Genomic DNA, 25,225 nt, shown 5'->3' with positions numbered 1-25,225 from the left:
GATGGAATTATCTTCTAGTTTCTGTGGCAACTGAGGCAGTGGCCACATGGCCTGGCTCTTCATAACAGGTGTATTCACATGGCTCCAGGACTCTGATGGAAGCAGTGATGCAAAACTGGCTCTGCGCAAAACCCTCTCTGCAGGAAGGGGTGGGGATGGAGAGTCTGACTCTGGTGGCAACTGTCTCCTTTGCTGTTTAGAGCAAAAGAGCCAGGCTGTTTTCCTAGGACAAACAGTTTGTGACGTGGCTATGGCCACTGCTCCTCAAAATGAGGGTGCCAACCTGGCATTCCACACCTCCTAAAGATTTGGGGGTCACCACAGAATAGAAGCCTCCCCTGCCTAATCAGCCAGATCTACTTGCTACTGCTTAACAACCAACACCTCCCACAGCTGTGGAAGTCTGAGCCAACTAAGGATTTCTTTACCTCAGTTTCCTCATCTGTAAATGGGAGATTTCTGCACCTGCCCCAAAGAGGTGTGGGGGGATTGAATGAAACAATGAAGAAATGTTCAGCACTCAGGCATTCCAGGAATGATGGCACTTCTCTCAGTGGTACACTTACCCAGAATTCCTCCTTGTGGCTTCTGACTTTCCCGCCAGAGTAACCAGGCCAGTGCCTGCTTCTGGTGTAGCAGCAAAGGGACCTGAGGGAGGCAATCACCAGATGTGAGGGGAACATCCTTACTGAGGGGCCAGGCCTGACCCAGGCAACATGATCCCTTCATGCCCTCATCTTCTATCCGAGATGCCCTCAATATTCTAGTTGTTAGCATATGAGCCGCTTGCCTTCCCAGACAGTCCTTGGTGCCACCCTCTCATGTGGGGTCCTTCTCATGTGGGACATGCTTGGAGCCAGGGTGGCTCTGTGGGCGTTTATGCAGTGGCTTATGTCTAATGGCAGCCTTACTATTAAGAGGCTCTCGCCCCAGGCCCAGGAGAATCCTGGTTTGCCTGCATCATCAAAGTCACTTTCTACTACTTGTAACTAAGACCTCGACTGGTCACCCCACTATCACCAACCGTTCTGTGGATGTTTCCTGATCATCTCTTAACTCGGACTCGCCTCTCAGCAGTCATCCCCGACTGTACTGTTCGTCATACATCTCAATAGTACTTTAACTGTGCTCTCCCTTCTAGCCGCTTTGTAATCAAGTTGCCTGTGGACACTCGAGAAAACAATTCTTCACAAAACACCCGTGCTTGAAACGGTATAGTGAACGCATGATGCCATCGAGCTATTCACATCTGAGTTTCTCTGCCAGTGCCAGGCTCCACAGTGAGGGAGTCCTCCCCTGCTCCTCCCAGCACGGGCACCGATGACACCTGATCATCAACTACTAACTCACCTCTGTATCTTCCTCTGACCACCCTCCCCTCCGCTTAAAACCTTTCGTTACTCCCCCGCTGCTGTCTGTAGGCTTGTCGTTCCTTTCGGGCACAAAGAGAGCAGGCCACAAACGACGAATGGCCTTGAAAGTGACTTTCCTTTGATTCTGAATCCTTTCTGTATTTTGTCTATAGTACACGGCAATGCACACTTCATTTTATGCTAGTCATTCCCTGCTTCATATATGTTGGGTAGGCATGTTCACCCCATTTAGTGCCTATAAACAGCGATCCTTTTTGCATACCTGTGGCATCAACCAAAACTCAACAAACGTATCCTTTACTGCTACAGAAACGTGTGATGCTATGGATTGTTTAAAAAATTGTTTTGTGCTATTGCTTCCACTGCTCCATGTGTAAGGAGAAAACGCAGCAAGGAAAGCAGCTCTCTAGCTGCAGAAAAGCTGCATCCGGCTGGCACTCTGATGGGACATTTCACAATGGCCTCTCTGTGGAGCTCTGGGCACTGGTAGGACTCTCTGTCCAAGCCTGCCCCGGCTCACCTTCAGCCCAGCTGGATCTTCTGCCTCAGCTGCCTCACCAGGTCGGGACTCAAGGGATCGATGCAGCTCATCAATGGCTTCACTGGTGATTTTCCACACTGTGTGAAGGTAATCTTGCTTCTTATGGCCTGCATACAAATAGGTGTTAGCCAAAGACATCTCAGGGCCAGAGCTGCAAAGAGGCAACGAGTTCACGGTCCAATGATGGATAGGGTTGTTTAAAACTGCTTGCCTAGAGACAGCTAGTCTCACAGGCTCTTCCATCCCCACCCCCCTGTTTTTAAGATCACATCAGCTCTTGTTTCATTATAGGACAGAATAAGAGAAAGTTTAAGGACAAAATAAGATCATCTGTGGTATTTTTAATACTAAAGAACTATTTAAGCAAGGAGTAGCGCAGAAGTTATGGTGAAAAGGTAATGCCCTCGAGGTGGACGCAAAGGGAAGTCAGTGCGAGAAAAGGCCACCAGGAGTCCGCAGAGGTGAAGGACTCAGGCAGACAAGCACCGCAGGGTCAGCAGCTCACTGCGATTGTACTGGGAAACACTTCAGTGCTGCTCGTCCACTCCTTCCATGCACAGAACATCCACAGAAATGAGCAACCGTGGGCCCTCAGCTGTGCACAGTTTTAAGGAGGACGCATTCCAGATAAGAGGTTTCCAGGGGCAGGTAATCTGATACAGTTGTGGTGCCAGCAGCCCATATGGGTGCTGGTTGAAATCCCAGCTGCTCCACTGCCAATCTAGTTCCCTAATAATGTGCCTGGGAAAGTGGCAGAGGATAACTCAAGTGCTTGAGCCTTCTGCAGCCACGTGGGAGACCCAGAAGAAACTCCTGGCTTTGGCCTGCCTCAGCTTCAGCTGTTGAGGCCATACACAGTCAATCAGCGGATGGAAGATCTCCCCCTCTCTCCCTCCCTCTTTCTGTACTCTTTCAAATATATAAACCTTAAAAGGTTTAAAAAAAAAAAGGTTTCTAAACAGATGAAAACTATTTAAATGTTAAATTAAGCGTTTTAAAATGAAAAACTACCTGTACGGAATTTTTTTCTTAACAAAACCACACATTCTTGCCTTAATAATCTAACCTAATTCTCCCTGGGTGACTGAGCACAACACTGTTTATTGAATAATGGTGTAACTTGGCAATGCCCTCCAAAGCCTCCTGAGCAGCCCAGGGTATTATGCCACTTGAGGAAGGATGTTTCCTCCCTTAACTTCAAATGGCACTGGGCATACTATCTGTGCCCCCTTGCCATCCAATGCCCTTTACCTTTCTATGTCTCTACTAGTTCTCAGCTGGAAGGGAACTGGCTCATGCTGCTCCAGTCACTGCCAGCCAAACTGTGCTCCTGATTCCTGATCAGCAAAGCGACCAATCACGGCACGCACTCGTGTTTAGGCTCCATCAGGGATCTTCATTCTGCCGTCACTTTTTTTTTAAAGATTTATTTATTTATTTGAAAGGCAGAGCAACAGAAAGAAGAAGAGACAGACAGAGATCATCCATCTGCTGATTTATTACACAAATGGCCAAAGCAGCCAAATCTGTACTAAGCCAAAGGCAGGAGACAGGAACGCCATCCTGGTCTCCCACATGGTGGTAGGGACCCAAGTACTTGGGGCACCAACTGCTGCCTTCCCAGATAATACAGCAGGCAGCTGGCTCAGAGGCAGGGGAGTGGGGACTCGAACCAGTTCTTGAACATGGGATGCCAGCATCAGAATCAGTCACTTAACCTATTGCACCACACCGCTGGCCACCACTGCATTCCCTCTGAATTTAAGGTTGTATGTAAAATTCAAGATGGAAACATATAGCTAAATTGGATGTTACTGATCTCTGTGAATCTATTAGCCATTATTCTTCACTGATGTCACTCCTCTACTTTCCCCTAAAACACACACACACATACACACCCCAATAAAAATGTAACTACTGGTCTACCTACCTCATTAACACCAGGAACTAGAGTTTTCATTCACGAATATTGATGGCACACAGAAGTGAACAGGCAGTCCCTACATTCACAGGAATCTAAGTAACACTGTGCAAAGCTCTACCTACATGAGCAAGGTACAACTCAAGAACAGCTCCTCAGACCTGGCACTGTGGCCCAGTGGGTTAAGCAGCTACCTGCCATGCCAGCATCCCATGGGCACCAGTTTGAGTCCTAACTGCTCCACTTCCAGTCTAGCTCCCTACTAATGCACCTGGGAAAGCAGCAGAGACTGGCCCAAGTGCTTGGGCCCCTGCTCCCTTGGAATCAGCTCTTAGCTATAGGCTTTAAACTGCCTCAGACCTGGATGTTGCAGCCATTTGGGGAGTGAAACAGTGGATGCAAGATCTGTCCCTTTGCCTCTCCTCTTTAACAAAACCCCACAAACATGGGACCTCTCCCTCCAGAGGAACAGAGATGCCAACAGACAGCAGTGAACTCACACGTGTAACTCCCCACAGCAGGACCGCGTCCTTGCCCTTACCTCCACAGGACTGTCCAGGGCCAGCAGCGGTTACCTGGCCCGCAGTGGTGAGTCCTAGAGAACCCACGGGCTGGAGATCACGACACGGAAGTGGTTGAGGAGGCACCAAATGGGGAGGGTCAGTGGTACTTTTGGTGAAGTTGCTCTTTTGTGGCACTTGAGTGTTGTTCTTCTCCTCAGCTTCTGTTTAGGAAGCAAGGAAGAACAGCTTACAGTTCAGAAAAGCAGAAAAGGGACTACAGGCATGAAAGTGCGGACAAGAGAGGGTGGGACCATCGCCACTCCGATGAGCTGGGCAAGGCTTCCTGGAGAACACAGTTTTGAACAGGTGCTTAACCAACCAATGGCAAAGAAAATTTGATGCTCAGGAGATAGGAGAAAAACTTTATAGATCACAGGATAGCTTAAAAAGGCTCAGAAGCAGATAATATAATGGAAAGGTGAATAAACAACACGCTGTTTATCAGCATGGCTTCCCAAAGTGTCCTAGAGAGCTGACGCAAGCCTGAGTTCCGGAACACAGCTCACTTTACCTGGTTCTGGAGAGAGGGCAAGGGCACTGAGTGCTTCCTCCAGCTCCTGGATTTGCTTCAGCAGCTTCTGACCCTTGTCTGGAAGGACCTGGATATTCACCGATGCCAGTGTGCTCTGAAAAACAGACCCAGTAAAATGCACCTCTCCTCTCATTCTGTTAGAGGGAGACCAGGGGATCAAAATAACCTCCAATGCCAAACTGTGAAAGATGGTCATTTAACAGACGATCCCAGTGATGGAATAAAAGTGCTTAGAATGTCAAGTTTTTTTTTTTTTTTTTTCAGATTTTGGAACATCTGCATATATGAAGGAACTTCAAATATTCATAGAAAAAAATTTAAAATGATACATATTTGCCATGAACCTTTTTTATTTATTTATTTTATTTTTATTGGAAAGTCAGATATACAGAGAAGAGGAGAGACAGAAAGGAAGATTCTCCATCCCCCAATTTACTCCCCAAGTGACTGCAAAGGCCGGAGCTGCGCTGATCTGAAGCCAGGAGCCAGGAAGGTCTTCCTGATCTCTCATGTGGGTGCAGGGGTCCCCAGGCTTTGGGCTGTCCACCACTGCTTTCCTAGGCCACAGGCAAGGAATCAGATAGGAAGTGGGGCTTCCAGGATTAAAACCAGTGCCCATGTGGGATCCCGGTGCATACACGGCAAGGAATTTAGCCGCTAGGCTACCGTGCCAGGCCCTTGCCATGAACTTCTTAAGGTTGCCTCATATAAGACATCTTTGAAATGGAACTCCAGTCTAAACACTAAATTCATTTATGTTTCATATATACCTTCTACATATAGCCTTACTTTTTAAAATGTTTGTATTTATTTGAGAAGCTACAACATAGATAAAGGAAGGTGGGGGAGCTCCCAACTGGTGGTTTGCTTCCCAAGAGCCACAAGCCCAGGACTCAAGTGAGGAACCTACAGCCATATTGTTTGAGCCATAACTACTGCCCCCCAGGCAAACAAGAGCAGAAAGCTGGAATCAGGAGCCGGTGCTGGGTATCGAACCTAGGAATTTTATACACAGTGTTTAAGTACCTACATTTTGACTGAAACCATCATTCAAGTCAGGTGTGAAATTTCCCTCTTGTTGGCATGATGTCTGTCTTCAAAAGTTTGGAGGAAATGTGGGATTCCAGATGTTTGGAACTGCTCCGTATCCTTCTAAGAACAAGTGCAGACTTTTACATTAGACATGCTCCACGTGTAAGTATGCGAAACCAGGACTTTTTTTTGTCTTTTACTCAGCTGGCTCACCAACATGAGAACACAAACAGGAAAAAGGCAGAAGCTGACGGCTGCTGTCCACCTGTGAGCTACACATGCATACAGTGAACCCTCCCAGAGGGGCTCCTGCCTGCGCACAGCAAGCAGTGCTCTGACCTCAGACACAAAACACATGCGCAATCTCACCTTCTTTTGTTTCAGTTGTGTCGTCAGGTGCACGCGCTGGGCTGCAGGGTTGGAGGGTTCCACCTTCTTGGAGACAGCCGAGGCAGGAGGGGGCTTGCTGTGCACCCTTGGAGCAGGCAGTCGAAGACTCTGCTCCTTCTCAGAGTTCAGGGACGAACCGAGGAGCAGAGGGCTGCCTGGATGAGAGCTGATAACAGGATCATCCTCCTCCTCACTGTCCTCGCTGCTTGCAGCAGCTGCACACCCCTCTTCTGGGGACGGCCCCGGGGCTGCCTGCCCTTTGGAAGCCGCCCCTGGACACACGGGCTGTGGCTGCAAAGGCCCCAAGGACAGCCCTTTCTGGTGAGGCTGCACTGCAGTGTCTCCCACATCCTTCGCTCCTGCAGCCGCCGGCTTTGCGGGCTGCTCCTTGCCGAGGGAACGCCCTATCCGGGGCTCACCTGCGTCCGGTCGGGGTACGTTCCGAGGTAAAGGCTCGGTCTCCTGCACTCTTGGAGCTTCTGACCCTTTCTGACTCTCCCAGTTTGGTCTTTCCTGAGAGGCAGAGGATCTGCTTAACTCACTCCTCTGATGCTGTTTGGGTTTCACTTGAGGCAAGTTTCTTTTGTGTGTGCTTTCAGTCTCCTTGGCTACACGCGGCAACTCCATTCTCTCGGCTTGCTTCTGCCCCGCAGCTGCAGGCTGCGGTCTCTTCAGCACCAGGCCAGAAGACAGAGCTGTTTTGGCCTGGCAGTTAGACCCGGGCTTCTGTTCCTTCTCGTGACTGAAGAGTTCCTCACTCCTCTCCTCTGGCTTCTCCGCGGCCTTGTCCTCAGCGTCCCCTTTGAGGAACTGTTTCCAGAGCACGGGCTCTTGATTCTTGTCCAGCACCTTGAATGGATTCCTTGGCTGTTGGAGAGGATGACGGCATGGCTCCAGGACATGCTGAGGCTTACTGGTTACAGAATGTTCTTTGTAATTAGGATCCTAAAGACAATGGAAATAAATACAATAATTAGGGTCTTAAAGACAATGAAATTAATATGAAGTAGAATACATTAAGAGCAGATGGAAACACATTAAAAGTAGTCCATTATTTCTGCATCTAGAAGTTACTAGATACCCAATTTACAAACTGTTAGGTTTTTTTTTAATACTGGGGTTTTATTATTAATTAATTGGAAAGTCAGATATACAGAGAAGAGGAGAGAAGGAGAGAAAGATTTTCTGTCTGTTGATTCACTCCCCAGGTAGCCACAATGGCCAGAGCTGTACTGCTCTGAAGCCAGCAGCCAGGAGCCTCTTCTGGGCCTCCCACAAGGGTGCAGGGTCCCCAGGCTTTGGAACATTCTTGACTGCTTTCTCATGCCATAAGCAGGGAGCTGGATGGGAAACGGAGCTGCTGGGATTAGAACTGGCACCCATATGGGATCCCAGTGTGTGCAAGATGAGAACTTTAGCTGCTAGGCTACCACACCGGGCCCCAAAGTGTTAGTTGCTTAACAGTGTTTTCTATTCTTGGTTCCTGTTTGGCTCATAATCATGTTTTCCCAGATCTCAAGGAAAAGCAGAGACCAAAACAAAGTGCTTTAACTAACTAACCCAACAGTCACAATTTACATCTTCCAGGAAAACTGTTCTTTCAGAACAAACTTTGCCCCAACCCTAACTACTGTCGTATTACGCTAGCTTTGGTTTTGGTTGGAGGAAGATTTCACTGAGGGGATCTAGAATCACAAGTTTAAGCCATACCTCTGACCAAGAAGGCCTTGCCACCGACTAGGCTTATACTTCTTCATGTACTGGGTACCTACAGTTTCTCCTAGTTCCAACATTCTAGCAGCTTATGAATTATACTTAATTCATACCAATATCAAGTAGATACAGGGTTAAAAAAAGATGCTGGAGTTGGTCGAGAAATCTATTCTTGTCCTAAATACGACTGTGTTTAAATCCTTGAAAAATTATTAACTGAAAATAGGAGGCAAAAAAATTAAATCTTGGTTCTATGAAATAATTGTCCCAAAGGGGTCTAACTTGCTTAAAGAAAACTTCCAGGGACTGTCTAATAGAGCCCCAGCTGTTTACACAGACTTGAAGGACTTTTCAGGAATGCCACATTTTAAACAATCCCAGCAGATTTGAAAATCGAGGAGTACTTCCTACCTGCCACGGAACACTTCCACACCAGTGCTTCCCCTCAGCTTTACTCCTGGTGCAGCGGAAGAACAACCTAGCAAAGACAAAAACACAAGTAATCAACGGTGTGAAAAAAAACCACAAAAATAAGATAGGCTTGCCATCAACCCGTGAAAACATCTGCCAACTATCTGATTCTGTCTTTAGAATGTCGTTTGAAACCAATTACTCTTTTATGTACATAAGATAAGTCTTACTACATAGGACATATGTAAAGGCTAAGATGGCAAAGGATAAAGATGGTACAAAAATCAGAGAGTGGGTACAGGCCTTTTCTGCTCAGTCTGTGAAGAATGACCAAGGGACGGGTGTTTAAACTGAGCGGCTGAGATGTCAGGTAGGATGCTTACAGCCCATCGAGTGGCTAGATTAGCTCAAAGGGTCCGGCTCCTGACTCCAGCTTCCTGCTACTACAGACACTGGCAAGCACCGGTTGGTGTACCAATTATGAGTAGATAATAAACGTCATCACCCTTTTTTTTTGCTTTAATCAACATCTCAATAAGATTCACAAATTGCAGCTGATTAATAACACTTCTAGGTCTGTTACATTTCCCCTCCTTTGTTCTCCGCAGTAACTTTTTGCTGAAGGAGGCAGGTTGTTTTGTACTATTCTGTCTCCCCACCCTCGACAACATTTCTCAGATTGTATTTCCAGTGTTTAATTCTATGTGTTCTTCTGTTAGTATTTCCCATAAACTAGTAATTGGATCTAGAGGTTTAACCAGATTTCAGCTTAGTTTTTTGGTTTGGCTTAGTTTGGCTGGAACCTTTTGGCAACATCAATTTGTAGGTAGTGTGCAGCCTTCCCCGAAGGACAAAACAGTGCTGATTATGCGTGCCTTGCTGGCGTTGGCAGCCACTGCTCATCACTGTCTCTACATCAGTTACTCTGCACAAACTGACTGAGTCAGTTGAGAGGCAAAGAGAGCGCCCATCTGCTGGCTTACTCTCAAACGCCTACAACCCCCCCAGCCAGGTCTCCCATGTGGGTGGCCAGAACTCACTCCCTGTCTCTCTCTGTAAATCTGCCTGTCCAATAAAAATAAATCTTTAAAAAAAATACAATTAAATAATGTAGTTAATTAAAAGGTATACAATAAATAGTAAAAGGCTATCTTCCTGATCAATCTCCCTCTTTTTTTAAAGATTTATTTATTTTTATTGGAAACTCAGATATACAGGGAGGAGAGACAGAGAGGAAGAGCTTCCGTCCGATGATTCACTCCCCAAGTGACCACTACAGCCAGTGCTGCGCCGATCTGAAGCCAGGAGCCAGGAACTTCCTCCAGTTCTCCCACGTGGATGCAGGGTCCCAAGGCTTTGGGTCATCCTCGACTGCTTTCCCAGGACACAAGCAGGGAGCTGGATGGGAAGCAGGGCTGCTGGGATTAGAACTGGTGCCCATATGGGATCCCAGCATGTACAAGGTGAGGACTTTAGTCACTAGGCTACTGTGCCGGGCCCTCAACCTTCCTCTCAACATGCAGCCACTCTTACCAGCTTTTTGCTTGCCTTACCAGAGATTTCTAAGTGCATATTCAAGCCAATATAAACACATATTCATGATTTCTTCCTCCTCCATGCAAATGGATAACAAATGTATTACAAGCTGAGCAGACCTATTCTGCAATTCCAAAATCCAAAATGCTCCAAAACCTGAAATCTTCTACACATTCACATGACCCACAAAGGAAGAGTTCTGTACCACAAAGTTTGTTTCCTACACAAAATTATTACAGATATTAAACACGGTTCCTTTCGACCATGTGTATAAAACATACGTGAAACAATGACTTTAATGTTCAGATTTAGACATCATCCCCAAGCCAGGATATCTCACTATGTAGTCACATGCAAAACCATTTCAAAATCTGAAATCCAAAAAGCACTTTCGATCCCAGAGATTCTGGATTGTAAATGATCAAACCATATCAAATATCTTGCCTCTTATTTTAAAAGTTTATCTATTTGAGAGGCGGATGACAGACAGAGAATAAAAGAGATAACCATCTGCTAGTTCACTACCAAACAGCCACAATGCCCAGGACTGTGCCAGGCCAAAGCCAGGAGCACGGAGCTCCAGCCAGCTGTGCACAGGGCTGGCAGACCCCACGTCCTTGGGCCAGGAGCACCAGCTCCAGCCAGCTGTGCACAGGGCTGGCAGAGCCCACGTCCTTGCGCCAGGAGCACGGAGCTCCAGCCAGCTGTGCACAGGGCTGTCAGAGCCCACGTCCTTGCGCCAGGAGCACCAGCAGAGGCTGGATCAGAAACAGAGCAGCTGAGACTCATAGACACTCCGATACAGATGCCAGAGTCAAAAGCAGTGACTGATCCTGCTATGCAACAACACCATGTCTCTCTTTTTTTTTCCATTCCATTTAATTTATGAATATGCCTTGGATATTGTTCTGTAAGTACATTTACCAAAAAAAAAAAAAAAGCTTCCTCATACATATACTTCTCACAGATGCAGAATTTTCTACTTACGGATGTTGCATTATTTTTAACCAGATCCCAAAGTTGTACTGTTTCCAATATTTTACTATTGAAAGCAAAGTCACAAAAAACAACATTGTGTACATGTCATTTCACATGTTTCAACACAGCTGCAGAAGACTTTCTAATTTTTCATATTGTGAATGTGTGCTTTCTGCTTTTATCACAACCAGGTCAGCGTTTGGATTTTATTGGTTGTCTTTGTGTGATTCTCTAACTCCTTCAACTTTTAGCTACATGAATTCCTTCCTTCTGCGTTCCTTAGAGCTTCATTTTCTAACTTCTTAAATGTTCCGTGACGCACAATATGAATCACCAGAATCTGCATCCTAGGGCTAAACGGATCCTGCGTGGGTCTCCGGTCCCCACTCTGCAGTCTTCATTGCACCAAGGCAGGTAAGCAAACATCACCTTGCCCCAAATGTTCCAGTACTCCATGAAGCTAAGCTGAAAAGAAAGTATCCATCCTCTCCCTTGTGTACAATTCCCCCTTTCAAGTTCATGATTTAAAAAGAAAAAGTACTAATCTCTGTCATTTTTCTTACTGCAGTAGGATATTAAGTTGAGCACATGTAATAAAAATTTCTGAAATTCTTTAAATACATAAAATTCAAAGTCCTGGCTACCATTAGAGAATACTGCTACTTATAAAACTAAATCAAGATCAAATGCTGTGGTTGTTTGATGCACACTGGGTACTCAGATCTGTTCTGAGAGACCATTTTACGAGCAGTGCCTATTTTAAAGCCCAGGCCACGGAGACTGGAAGAAAGAAGAAAATGCTTCATTCTGAGCATCTGCTATGTACTAGGAACGGAGCTAAAAAATCTCTTTACTGATATTTTTAATTGAAATCAATCTGGTCAGGCTTCTTTGTTTTTAGCATTATATGCTTCCATTATGTTTATTAAATTATAAATCAACAAAGATGGCAGTGGAAATATATTCTCACCGTGAAAGTAAATATTGATTCTACTATGAAGACCTGCATAATGTGCCCAGGATGTTAATTATTTCCCAGAACACAGATTATAAATAACAATGATGGGTAAACCAGCTCAATCCTGTCTCCTTTACCAGAATAAAACCCCTCCTTTCTCACTGTCGGTGACCAAGGGATACCAGCACCATCCCCACAACTGCAGGCGGGGAACCTCCCAGGCTCCGGCACTGTTCTCCCTTGGTTCAAATCCCAGCCCCACTGCAAAATCAGCTCTGAAATATCACTTTACTCAAAATCCCTGTGGCAATCCCCTTTTCTGTAAAAGGATAAAAGACTAACAGCTGCCTTTCATATGGTCATTGTAATGAGTAAACAGTAAACACACGCAGCCGTTGGCCTAGCCCTCGTTGGAATGCCTGCATCTCACCTTGGAGCGCCTGGGTTTCGGTTCTGATTTCAGCTTCCTGCTAGTGTGCACCCAGGCAAGCAGCAGGGCATGGCTCAAGTAGTTAGAGTTGCAGCCACCGGTGACAGAGACCTAGATAGACTTCCCAGGTCCTAAGCTTCAGCCTGACCCAGTGCTGGCTGTGGTAGATGTTTGGGGAAAGAACAAGCAGATGAGAGATCACTGTCTCCCAAACCAACGAATGACATATTCAGTTTAGAGAGTGTAAGGTGAGATCAACCTGTTCCCTACCATCGGTAAGGCTAACTCTTAGCCCATTTGTGTCCAAGGGCCCTTACAGTTACAAGTCCATGCCTTACACACTCCAGCATCGGAAAAACAAAAAGGCTAGCTCTCTACCTCAGTCCTTCATGTTCAAATTCAAGATGAAATAAAAAAATAAATGTGAAGAGCAGATTCTACGTAATGTGTGTATCAGGGGGATGAAAATGTTTAGCGCAGTGGTTAAGACCGCTTGGGAGGCCCACATCCAGCACGGCCGGAGTTCCAGGCCTGGGTCTGCTTCCAATTCCAGCTTCATGCTCTTGCACACCTGAGGGGCACGGTGATGGATGAAGTACGTGGGCCCCCATCATCCACAGGGGGTCTAGGACTGTGTTCCTGGATCTTAGCTTTGGCCTGGACCAGCCAGAGCTGTCGTGGTCATTTCAGGAGTGATCAATTAGTTGGAAGATCTCCCTCCCTCTCTTTCCCTCTCCCTTTCAAATAAAAAACTAATGCTCTAGGGGAAAAAAAAAAAACAGAACAGAGGAGATGAATCGTTTTATAAATCTAAAGTGAAGGCTTCTCACAGTATGACATACAATTCTGAAGTGAAAATACAAATTTGGACAGTTTGACTAAGAAATGGCAAAAATACTATATGCAAAACTAAGAGACAAAAGGCAACTGGGAAAAATGTTTGTTACACAAACCAATCCATTATGTGCAGGGATCACACTGGCTGCACAGCACCACTTGTGACACTGCACACCACCAAGTCCTGGCTTCATTGAGCAGCGTTCTTCACATATTGGTGGGGCCTGAGGTCCTTCTGTACAGGTCTGGCCCATCCCCGAACGCTCTTCTATCATCAACCTGTTATACTGGGGCTACAAAATCTGTATGTCAATTTCACCCAGTTAACCAACAACACAAGTTTTCTAGACATGCAAAACTTGCTGTGTTATTAAACTATTTAGGGGTTATTAAACTATTTGATGTTAAGATGTCAGCTGGGAGGCCTGTGTCCCATACTGGAGAATCAGCTTAATTTCTTGCTTCGACTTCTAATTCAAATGTTGTGCTAATGCAGACCCTAGCAGGCAGTAATGTTGATTCAAGCAATTGCATTTTTACCATCTATGTGGGAGACATGAAAGGAGTTTTCTGGCTTTGGATGAGTGGACCTTTTGGGAATAAATCAGTGGAACTTTCATTCAATCTCCCTCTCACTGCCTCTCAAAAAATAAACAATTAAGGCACCTGCATTGCAGTATAGTAGGTAAAGTTTAAGCTGCTCCATTTCCAATCCAGCTCCCTGCTAATGGCCTGGGAAAAGCAGCCACGGCTCGCCCATCACCCATGTGGGAGACCTAAAGGAAGCTCCCAGCTTTGGCCTGGCTCAGTCGTGGCCACTGTGACCATCTGAGGAGTAAACTAGCAGATGGAAGATGTCTCTCTGCTTGCTTTCCCCTCTCTGTAACACTCATATTTCCAAAGAGATCTCTTAAAATGTAATAATTTAAAAATACACACCCCGAGTATTCCACTATCTGGTTGTGGCAGCAGGGCTGTGGCCGTGGAGGCTTGCACCCCACACTGGCGCCCCTGGGTGTGAGGACTGGCTCCGCACCTAACTGCAGCTTTCTGCTGATGAACGTCCTTGGAGGGAACAGTGATGACTCACATCATTGGGTCCCTGCCACCTTATAGGAGACTTGAACTAAGACCCAGGTTTGTGGCCACAGCTTAACCCAGCTCCGACTGTGGCAGACATTTGAGAAGTAGGCCAGAGGATATGTCTCTCTGCTTCCCAGAAAAAAAAAATTTAAAAATGTATCGAGACAAAAAATAACAATACTAAAACATGTCTTAATTATTCATGGGCCTCATATCTTAAATATGAGAGAAAGAGACAATATGAATTGAGGACCTGGATGAGAATCCGTTAGCACGTGACCCCAGAGTGTACCACAGCTTTCATTTCAGTCTCTTCCTTCTGGTTCTACAGACTATCCCAGTTTTCGCCATTGCCTGGGCAGACGGCCACGCCGAGAGCTGCTCAAATGCTGGTGAGTGCTACCACCTGGTGTCCAAGCCTGAGAACTACAACAGGGAACAAACAACCGGCCTCTTTGCTTCGGATTACACCATGTTACGTGTATTACTTTGCTTCACCGGTCTCGTGGCTGTAAACTAAACACATGGTATTAACTGCAGGACGCCAAAATACACTAAAACCCATAAAAGCATACAAATTCACCCTCGCTCCAGAGGTCATGCTGCAGAGTATAAGGCTACACACCCTTACTGTTGGCTGAGGACGGTTGCTCCCAAGTTTGTTCCTTTCTGTTTAAGTCACAACATGTGCCTCCGACCAAGGTATATGTTTGTTTTTTAAATTTTTTGTATGGTAGGAACTGAATTTTATTTGTCCTAAAATAATCTTTTCAAATCTCCAGTAGGTATCTATTATTAACAGTGTTTTAGATTTGGGCTGAAAAAAATATATTTAGGAAATCCTTTTTCTTTTTTTCCTATTTTAAAATACAGATCACCCCTTGGCTTATCTACTTAGTACAAATATATATTTTTAATTATCTCTTTATTTGTGGGTCAGAATTATGGTATGGAAGATTAAGCCACCAGCTGTTGACGCCAGCATCCCATGTGGACACCAGGTGGATCCTGGCTGCTCTCCCTCCAATCTGGTTCCCTGTTATGTGCCTGGGGAGGCAACAAAACATGGCCTAAGAACTGGGGCCTCTGCCACCCACGTGGGAGGCCTGGATGGAGTTCCACACTCTTGGTTTCAGCTTGGCTCTGCTCTGGCTGTTGCAGGGTTAAACTAGCAAATGGAACATCTCTTTCTCTGTCTCCCCCTTTCTGTCACTCTGTTTCTCAAATACATACATAAATCTTAAAAAAAAATCATAGAACAGCCAACACAATCATAAAAAAGAATAATGGAAGACTCACGCTATTTTATCTGATTACTTATATTAAGAACACGCAAATGGATAAAAGGAATAGATTACCAATCCCCCAAACAGACACACATACAGGATCAATTGCCTTTTTACAAAGATGTCAGATATTTCAATAGAAAAAGAAAAATCTTCAAAACATAGAACAGCAAGACCTAAATAACATGGGAAATAAATGAAACCCCCCCTCACTCAGTACACAAAGTTAACCTAAGGCACATAAATCTGAATGCAAAAACACAAAAATCTGTAAAACTTCTAGGAGATCTACTGGAAGCATCTGTGATCTTGGGGTAACCAAAGATTTCTCAGAAAGGAAACTTAGAAACTCCTTCAAAACTAATAAAGTGAAAATCGGGACCAGCCCTGTGGTGTTTGGGAAAAGCTGCCACCTGAGACACCAACATCCCAAAGGGGAAGGGGTTCAAGTCCTGGCTGCTCCAACTCTGGTTCAGCTCCCCGCTTAAATACCTGGGAGAGAGGCAGACGATGACCCCAGTACTTGGGCCCCTGCACCCATGTGGGAGATCTGGACAAATTGCTTGGCCCCTGGCTTTTCCTTGGCCTAGCCCCAATCGCTTTAGCCATTTAGGGAGTAAGCTCTGACTTTCAAATTAAAAAAAAAAAAAAAAGATTTATTTGAAAGACAGAGGTGGGGGTGGGGGAGACAGAGATTTTCATCCACTGGTTCACTTCCCACATGGCCACAATGGCCAGAGCTGAGGCAATCTGAAGCCAGGAGCCTCCTTTGAATCTCCCATGTGAGCTCAGGAACCCAGAGAACTGAGCCAGTCTCTGCTGCTTTCCCAGACACATCAGCAGGGAGTTAGGTTGGAAGTGAAGCAGCCAGGACTTGAACTGGTGTCGTTATGGGATACCAGTGCTACAGGCAGAGGCTTAGCATACTATGCCACTGTAGCAGCCTTCAGGTACATCTTTAAACCAAAAAAAAAGAAAAAGAAAGAAAGATAAATGAATACAAAATATTCACAATACAAACATCGGCCAAAGAATTGCACAGAGATATGCAAAGAACTCTTCTAATTCAATAATTAAAAAGACAAACAGGGACTTTTTTAATTAGCAAAAAAAAGCGCCAAAAAGTTAGACTGTATAAGTCCATTTATGTAACAATTTTGAAATGACAAAACTTCAGAAATGCAATCAGACACATGGTTGCCAGGAGTGAGGGGGGGAAATGAGCCAGGGCTGTGGAACTGAGTAATTGTCCTGGTAGAAACATGAAAAAAACATGGGGAAACTGTGTAGAACATGTACATGCAGACACACAACTTAGTACAAGATGATGCTTTTGTAACTTGAGGGGATTCCCACCCGTCTTTCAATACCCATGATGAATAACATCTTTTATTCATGTGGAATTCCCTGCCCTCTCCAAGTCCCCTGTGAAAGGAAGGGACACTCATCTTCTCCAGTTTTCTTACAATTTTGTATTTATTTTATTTTAAATAAATCTCTGAAGGCAGAGAGACAGAGATCTCCCAAACACCCCTGACAGCCAGGCCTGCCACAGGTCAAAGCCAGGAGCCCCGAACTCGCCCAGTGTTCCCACAGAGGGTGGGAGGGCCCCAGCGAGGTAAGCCTTGGCCTGCTGGCTCCTAGGCCTGCGTCAGCAGGAAGCTGGATCGGACACGGAGCAGCCGGGACTCCCACCTGGGAACGTGTCCAACCCAAGCTGTCGCTGAAGCAAGGGTGCCCAGGGCCCACCCAGTCCTTCACGGCTGCTGGCCCTTTCTCCACACTGCCTGGCCTCTTCTGCCAGAATCTGAAAGCTGGAGAGTTAGTTGTTCTTGGCGGGTCGCTACTATTGACTACTTGAAGTGGACACACTGAAGCTACTTTCTCAGAAATTAACCAGCGACTCATTTCTCAGATGAACTAGTTGCCCAGCAATGAGGGAGTTGAAAAGGTGTTAACTTAAACAAACAAACAAAAAATCCTGAAACATATGCACCTACAACTCTTTCAGGGAACTGAAAAAAAGCACATGCATTGAGATATATATATATAGACAATAGATTATTGATATCTATCATATAAATGGGTACATATATGAATCAATCACATGCGTATTCCAAAGACACTTACCTGTAGCCTTTCTTGTCTTGTGATGACAACAAACCCTGCAGCTCCACCACGAAGTCCTCATGCAACAGGCAGTGGGAGACCTGGATGCTAGAGTAGGGGTGGAAAGGCAAAACATTCGGTTTTAGGAGGCAGAGAACAGAGATGGCATCCTCAAGTCAAACCCAAACGCTGGCTCTGACCCCGAGCCTCCGTCCAAGGCCCACCGGCTGGACAGCGAGGCCTGCGAGCGCTCTGCTGAGGTCTGGGCTCATCGCTGTCAGCTTTTCCCACTGCCTCAAGTGGAACAGGGCATGGCCTTTTTCTTAATGACTCAAAACTGTGAAGCTATACTGTGAGATGGGAGCCCAGTGCGGCGGCACCCGGGGGCTGGCTCACGAGCTCTCTGTCGGCCCTTCCACCGCCCATTCCTTCACAAGCCCTCAGCTGTCGCGCAGTGCTAGTCCCGCGCCTACCTCCAAGGACAGGCTACTCAGCCGACTATTTCCTCCCAGCTCATCATGAGAAACTGTACATAAGTCGAGCATGGGAGAGTAAGTCTGAGTGTAGTCTAGAACACTAGCCTGGGACCTGGGATGGCCTCGTGGGCCTAGATGCCGGTTGTCAGATACAGTCCAAAGAGGTCAAGTTTCTCGAACGACTGCCTCCCAGCGAAGCCTGAGTGCACACGTGTACAGCCAGACACGCACATAAACGTCTCTGCGGAGAGGTCGCATGGCACAGCACAGCTGCACATTTTGAATCATTGAGAAAACGAAACGTATTGCATGCTTTACCTGAGACAGGATGCGGAACTTCAGGCAGCTGACAGTCCCTCAGGACATGTTTTTTTCTTAATGCAAAGCTAAAGCTGAGGCCACCAGGAATGCTTAATGCCTGTGAACCTAAACATGCTTAACTCCCCAGACGTGAGCAGGCTCTGCACAGTTACAAATACAAAGCAAGTGCTCATACAAGGATGTATTATCACTGTAGACAGCTTGAGTAGCCTCTGATCAGTGTCTCTTAAGATGTGACATGGCTTCACTGAAGATCATCTTGAATTTAATTAAGTTGGATCCTGGCTATTTCTTTCAAATAATAATACTTTTTAAAATTCCAATTTTAAGAAAACATTTTCTCTAAAAATTTATTTTCTACATCTGAAAAATGCAAAAATTTTCACTCCTGTTCAAAACAAAACGCAAATGTCCAAACTGTGTAACTCATGTTAAGAAAACATCAGAAGTTAAACCTTGTTGGGGTTGATGCTGCAGCCTAGTGAGTTAAGCAGCCACCTGCAGCGCTGGCATGCCATGTGGATGCAAGTTCAAGTCCCAGGCACTCCACGTTGGTTCTGGCCACCTGTTAATGCACCTGGGAAAGTACTGGATGATGGCCCAAGCACTTGGGCCTCTGTACCCACCTAGGAGACTCCAACGAAGCTCCTGGGTTCTCCCTGGCCAGCACCAGCCACTTGGGCCACTATGGAGTGAACCAGAGGACGGAAGATAGATATTTGAAAAATTAACTGAAAAAAGACTTTCTAGTACTAATGTTCAAATGTGCTCTGCACACTACATGGAAAATACCGGGAAAGTTTTAGCTTCATACAGAGAATGTAGACACTGATACTGTAAAACACGAACACCTGCTAAGACCAGGCCACTTTCTCACTGTAGGGAGGTCAGCGAACATTTCCAGGTCTCAGTTTTCAAGCCTGCAAAGCCCAAGCGCTGGATCAGATCTCAGAGGCTTCCTTCAAGGTGAACTGCTCACATCAGTTTCCTTGTACTATTCATCTCATTCCATTTAGATGTAGAGAACTTTTATTTAAAAATAAAGACTGGGTCCAGCACGGTAGCCTGGTGGCTAAAGTCCTCACCTAGCATTTGCCAGGATCCCATATGGGTGTCGGTTCTAATCCCAGCAGCCCTGCTTCCCATCCAGCTCCCTGCTTGTGGCCTGGGAGAGCAGCCTAGGACAGTCCAAAGCTTTGGGACCCTGTACCCTAGTGGGAGACCCTGGAGAGGCTCCGGCCTCCTGGCTTCAGATCAGTGTAGCTCCGGCAGTTGTAGCCACTTGGGGAGTGAATCATCGGACAGTAGATCTTCCTGTCCGTCTCTCCTCCTCTCTGTATATCTGACTTGGCAATAAAAATAAATAAATCTTAAAACAAACAAACAAAAAAAACCCCAAATGTCTAACTATCTAAATTGCAGCGCTATAACCTGAAACATTAAACAATCAAAACAAAACAGCCGGATCTAAAGCATCGGAAAACAGGGCACCTGCTGGCCCACCATGCCCGCTGCGGGTGCTCCCTTGGACAGGAGGAGGATGTAGGGGGTCGTCCCGCAGCAAGTGGGAGTGGCGAAGGCCTGCCCGGTGTGCAGGGAGCAAGGAATCCAGCCAGAGCGGGGACCCCGTCTCACAGGTGGGGACCCCGCGACCCGGGCAGGAAGGGGAGGCAGCTCGGTCCCGGGGCCGGGATGTCCAGCACCTCCGGCCTGCTTCAGGGGCCCCGGGGGAGCCTCCGGGGGTCACGGGCTGCGGTGTCCAGCTCGACACCTACTCTGTGGGCTGCACGAAACCGCACGTGTCCGTCCGGCACACGTAGAAGCTCCTTCCTTTATTAGGGCCGTCGCGGACGCCGGTCTTCAGAAAGCACAGAGTCCCTGAGGAGACGAGAAGGTCAATAACGATTTCAGCCAAACCAGGTCGACAAGCCCCGACGCACACCAGACCCCGGGGCCTTACCGTGCTCCGGGCACCTCACTCCTTCCATCACGCCCCTCGTCTCCCCTTCCACCACACCGCACCCCCACGACCTACTTCCGCCTTTTGCCCCGCCCCTCCCCACTCAGGAACCAGTCATCATTCAGCTCCTGCGAACTCAGTCTCCTTGACTCACGGCCCTTGGCCTTAGTCCCCGCCCTTTCTTTGATCAGCCAATCACATAGGGGATTTCCCCAGCTCCAACCAATCACAGACTCCGTCTAGCTTGGCCCGCGCAGAAATCAAATATAAAGCGAGGGGTGTGGCGGACCGGGTTGGTGAGCTAAGCTGCCGGCCGGGGCGGGGCCTCCGGGGAGCCGGACGTTTCCGGGGCGGCGACGGCCATCCACCTGGAGGACCCAGAAGCTGCAGGCATCGTGGTCCAGAGTTGCTGGGACCCTGCAGTCGGGTCCGCACCCGGCCTGGCGCTGCCGGGTAGTCTCTGGAGCGGGAGGCCTGGGGCAGCAGCTGGGGCAGGCGGAACCACGGAATTCGCGGAATTCGCGGAGCCGGTTGCTCAGTCTGTCACCGAGCAGACTGCTGAGGTGTGCGCTTCTCTCTCCCCTCAGCCAGCGGGCGGTGCTGGGACAGCCTGGCGTGGGAGATCCCTCAGCCCCTCAAGGTCAGAGGGTTAAGAAGTGGGTGCTCTTTGGACAGGCGTACAAGATCGATGCCATTGTCTTGTCATATTGACTGTGAGTTGCTTTTGTCATTTTAAAAGTCAAGAATGAACGTCAGAGAGGGCAACTTAAGATTGTAATCAAATCTCCCTTCACAGAAAGAAGTGGATACCAGAGAAACTTACTGCCACCGACGTGGCTTCACGTGACAGATGTTTGCGCATGTATAGAATGACTCGTGGAAGAGACTAGCGGCATAGGGAATGTGGGCGACATGATCATTGTATGGGTAGGTGGACGACAAACCTGCTGCAACGTGTAGGAGTGAAACAGGACTTAGCCGGTAGCTTTCTGCATGCCCGTGCGGAGCTTGTGCTTGGAAAATAATAAAATCTGTTCGTGGTTGCATGAAGCTCAACACAACTATTTTAATTGCAGAAACACTTGACCCGGTACTTGGGGGAGACTGAACCAACATATACTGACCACTTAAATAATATCAAATAGTGTTTAGATGTCAGAAGGGAATAGTTACTGCTAAAATCTCGGAGAGGTGGAAAAAGATATTATCTGGCTGCCCGGTGCTGCTACGAAGTGGGGTAAGCTGCCACCTGTGGTTGGGTTGCTCCCCTCCTGGGAAAGCAGTGGAACCTGACCCAAGTGCTTGGACTCCCACATCCATTGTAGGAGACCAGGATGAAACTCTTGGCTCCTAGTTTTTTGGCTTTTGTGGAGGTTTGGGGAGTGAAACAGTGGATGGAAAATCTCTCTATATATAACTCTGCTTTTCAAATAAATATCTTTAAAAATAATAAAAGGAAGGAAGGGGAATAAAAAGATAGGTCTAAACGTTCCAAAGTGGTGTTAATTTATGCTGAAAATTGTCCCATTGAAACACCCATGGATGAACTCTTAGATAAGGCATATGCAAAGAAACAAACAGGTGGACATTTTCATTCTTCCAAGGTTGTAATTCTTAGAATTGCAAGGCAGAGTTACAGAGAGGGAGGGGCAGAAGCGGAGAGACAGAGGGCTCTTCCATCCACTGGTTCACTCCCCAAATGGCTGCAATAGTGAGTCCTGGGCCAGTCCAAAACCAGGAGCTAGGAGCTTCTGGGTCTCCATTTGGGTGCAGGGGCCCAAGCCCTTGGGCCGTGTTCTGCTGCTTTACCGGGTGCATTAGCAGGAAGCTGGATCAGAACTGGAGCAGCCAGGACTCAATACGGCACTGTTATGATACTGGCACGGCAGATGATTGCTTTACTCACTTAGCCACAGCAGTGGCCCTAAACGGAAAGGGTTTATGTTGCTTATGTTTAATAGGTACTAAAGTGAGAATGAGTCCTAAATACTGGTCTGACAAACATGTGGGCATGACAATTCTTTCTTGAATAATATGACTTTTATAAGAAGAAATTAGGGCCCTGAAATATATTAAGGAAAAAGCCCTGCCTCTCCAAGTCCTCCTCCAAGCCAGAGCCAACTCCACACGAATGTGCCTGGCTAAATTACAAAGACAGAAATGCTCCTGCAAACCTGGAATCTGCCAGATCAGAATGTGTGGTCCCTGGGCGGCTGTTCCTGTGGAATTATATTTACCAAAGTGGAAAAATGACAGTGTTACATTGAATCAAAGATCCTCACTGGAAACATGTTTTAAATCAGTTCATCGGCCCTTTGATTTGAACTCTAATGAACTATGCAACATTATGATTTTAAAATAACCACATACGTGTATACAAGTGCCTATATTTTCATTTTTGGGTTATATTTTCATTTTAAATTGATATTATTCATTAGTTAAAGAACCCAGAAGTTCTTTGGAGTTGAGCTTTGCGTCTCTGTTTTGAATAATATTGAGCATTTAAGTGTGCTTTTTGCTAAAAGCTTGTTTTATTGAAAGTGAACACGTTGGTCCAGATCTACATAGTTTAAATGCAGCAAGTCAAAGATCCAATTCTTTCAGTAAGGGGGCAGTGGAACCAAATACAAAGTATATATGAGAATTATTCTAAAAACTGGTTTGTGAAAATGGCTGTGCAATTGTGTGAATTTACTAAGACTCATAGAGCTGTACACTTTAAATAGCTGTATTCTGACTCCAAATTATACCTCAGTAAAACTTTTTAAAATATGTGTAAGCACTACCCAAATGTGTGTGTGGAAAGAAAAAACGAAAACAATTCACCGAGATGCACCAGCATCCTAAGCAAACATCCTCACAGGTGAAGAGGTAAAGCAGTGGTCAAAGCCCTCTAGTTTCAGACGGTGTTGACCTGGCACAGTGGCCAAGCATGCTTGCTCTCTGATCTGTGCAATCAAACCCAAGCTGGTGCCAGCTTGCATTTTAATTCTTGGGAAAATGAAAGCATGGTATTTTCTCTGGTTGGTATCATGCTAGCTGACATAATGAAGCATATCAGATATCCATGGGCTACCGGAGGTGAGTGGACCAGGTAGAGCAGTCACCCCTGTCAGCAGCTAGTGTTCTACAACAAAGTAGGGGTAGGTGTTTGGCACAGTTACTAAGCAATCCATATCTCATTTTGGAGTGTCTGGGTTCAAACCCAGGTTCCTCTTTCAGTTCCAATCTCCTGCTCATGTGTACCCTGAGAGGCTGCCGCTGATGCTTCAAGTCCTTGGATCCCTGTCACCACAGGAGAAAACCAGATTGTGTTCTAGGCTCCTGGCCTGCTCCAGCCCCAGCTGTTGTATGCATCTGGGGAGTGAACCAGAAGCTGAAAGACCTCTCTCGCGCGCGCTTGCTTTCTCTGCCTTTCAAATAAATAAAAAATAGTTTTAAAAGCATAAGCAGTTCCAAGACTCAAGTGACTTGTAAAATTCCAGCTTATGGAAACTTTGTCTTTGTTCATTATTGTTATTTTTTTGTTTCCATAGTTTATTAAAAATAAAAGGTTTTTTTGGTTTTCGTATTTTAAAAATTAGATTATTCAAATATGTTGTTTTGCTTAGCTAATAATCTCAAGAAACATGTTTTGTTGGAGGAATCAGGGGGTAAGTAATTTTAACTGGTAAATAAATCATTTTGGTCCAAGATGTGAGTCGTGAGAGTGAAAGTTCTCTGTTGCAGCTTTCTCCAAGGTCTGTTCTGAGCTTCGCGCCTTTCTACGGATGCCATGCCCGCTCCAACAACACTCTTTTCCTCACTTTAGTGACTAGGATACAGAAGTTCAGAAGAGTGAAGGAGCTTCCCTACAGTCATGTCCTAGCAGCTCCTTCACGGAACCACTCCTACTACTTTGGAATCAGAAAGGTTCATAGATTAATTTTTGTGATTAAAAGACCATGAAACTGGGCCCGGCGGCGTGGCCTAGCGGCTAAAGTCCTCGCCTTGAAAGCCCCGGGATCCCATATGGGCGCCAGTTCTAATCCCGGCAGCTCCACTTCCCATCCAGCTCCCTGCTTGTGGCCTGGGAAAGCAGTCGAGGACGGCCCAATGCATTGGGACACTGCACCCGCGTGGGAGACCTGGAAGAGGTTCCTGGTTCCCGGCATCGGATCGGCGCGCACTGGCCCGTTGCGGCTCACTTGGGGAGTGAGGCATCGGATGGAAGATCTTCCTCTCTGCCTCTGCTCCTCTCTGTATATCTGACTTTGTAATAAAAATAAATTAAAAAAAAAACCATGAAACTGACATAGCAGACCAGGAACTGAAAGCCATTTGGGGAGATTCACAATCCAGTTCTTGTGACTATAGCTGTTTTTTAAGCATAAATTATTTGGATGCTTAACCTACTTTTTAAAGAAAGGTTTATTTATTTATTATTGGAAAGGCAGATTTACAGAGAGGAGACAGAAAGATGTTCCGTCCGCTGATTTGCTACTCAAATGGCAACAACAGCCAGAGCTGAGCTGATCCGAAGACAGGGGCTAGCAGCTTCTTCTTGCTCTCCCATTTGGGTGCAGGGTCCCTAGACTTCAGGCCATCCTCTACTGCTTTCCCAGGTCACATGCAGGGAGCTGGATGGGAAGTGGAGCTGCTGAGACACAAACTGGTGTCCATATGGGATCCCAGCACTTGGAGTGGGAGGGCTAACCAATTGAGCCATTGAGCCAGGCCATTTAACCTACATTTTACGAAACGTTTGAGTGTTTGCAGTAATCTACAGACAGGGT

The 25,225-nt window shown here is 46.4% G+C and overlaps 1 protein-coding gene across 3 annotated transcripts in view; it reads right to left on the bottom strand.

Moving 5' to 3' along the window:
- TTF2 (transcription termination factor 2) overlaps window positions 1-20,528 on the bottom strand; it is a 46,952-nt gene extending 26,424 nt beyond the window's left edge. For all 3 annotated transcript variants that reach the window (XR_009244904.1, XM_058660109.1, XM_058660110.1), the window contains exons 1-9: window positions 20,451-20,528; window positions 20,266-20,368; window positions 17,715-17,801; window positions 8,477-8,543; window positions 6,332-7,297; window positions 4,910-5,024; window positions 4,377-4,559; window positions 1,894-2,021; window positions 567-648 (exon numbers count right to left, since the gene is read on the bottom strand). Coding sequence is in view for 2 of the 3 variants with exons in the window: in XM_058660109.1 (XP_058516092.1) it covers window positions 567-648; window positions 1,894-2,021; window positions 4,377-4,559; window positions 4,910-5,024; window positions 6,332-7,297; window positions 8,477-8,543; window positions 17,715-17,801; window positions 20,266-20,368; window positions 20,451-20,478 (1,759 nt within the window). In the remaining variant the exon portion in view is untranslated. The remainder of the gene's footprint in view (window positions 1-566; window positions 649-1,893; window positions 2,022-4,376; window positions 4,560-4,909; window positions 5,025-6,331; window positions 7,298-8,476; window positions 8,544-17,714; window positions 17,802-20,265; window positions 20,369-20,450) is intronic.
- Between the last annotated feature and the right edge of the window lie 4,697 nt (window positions 20,529-25,225).

Source organism: Ochotona princeps, chromosome 2, assembly GCF_030435755.1.
Source record: "Ochotona princeps isolate mOchPri1 chromosome 2, mOchPri1.hap1, whole genome shotgun sequence".
NCBI lineage: Eukaryota > Metazoa > Chordata > Mammalia > Lagomorpha > Ochotonidae > Ochotona > Ochotona princeps.
The sequence above is the reverse complement of the archived record's forward strand: the minus strand, read 5'-3'. Positions and strand labels throughout refer to the sequence as shown.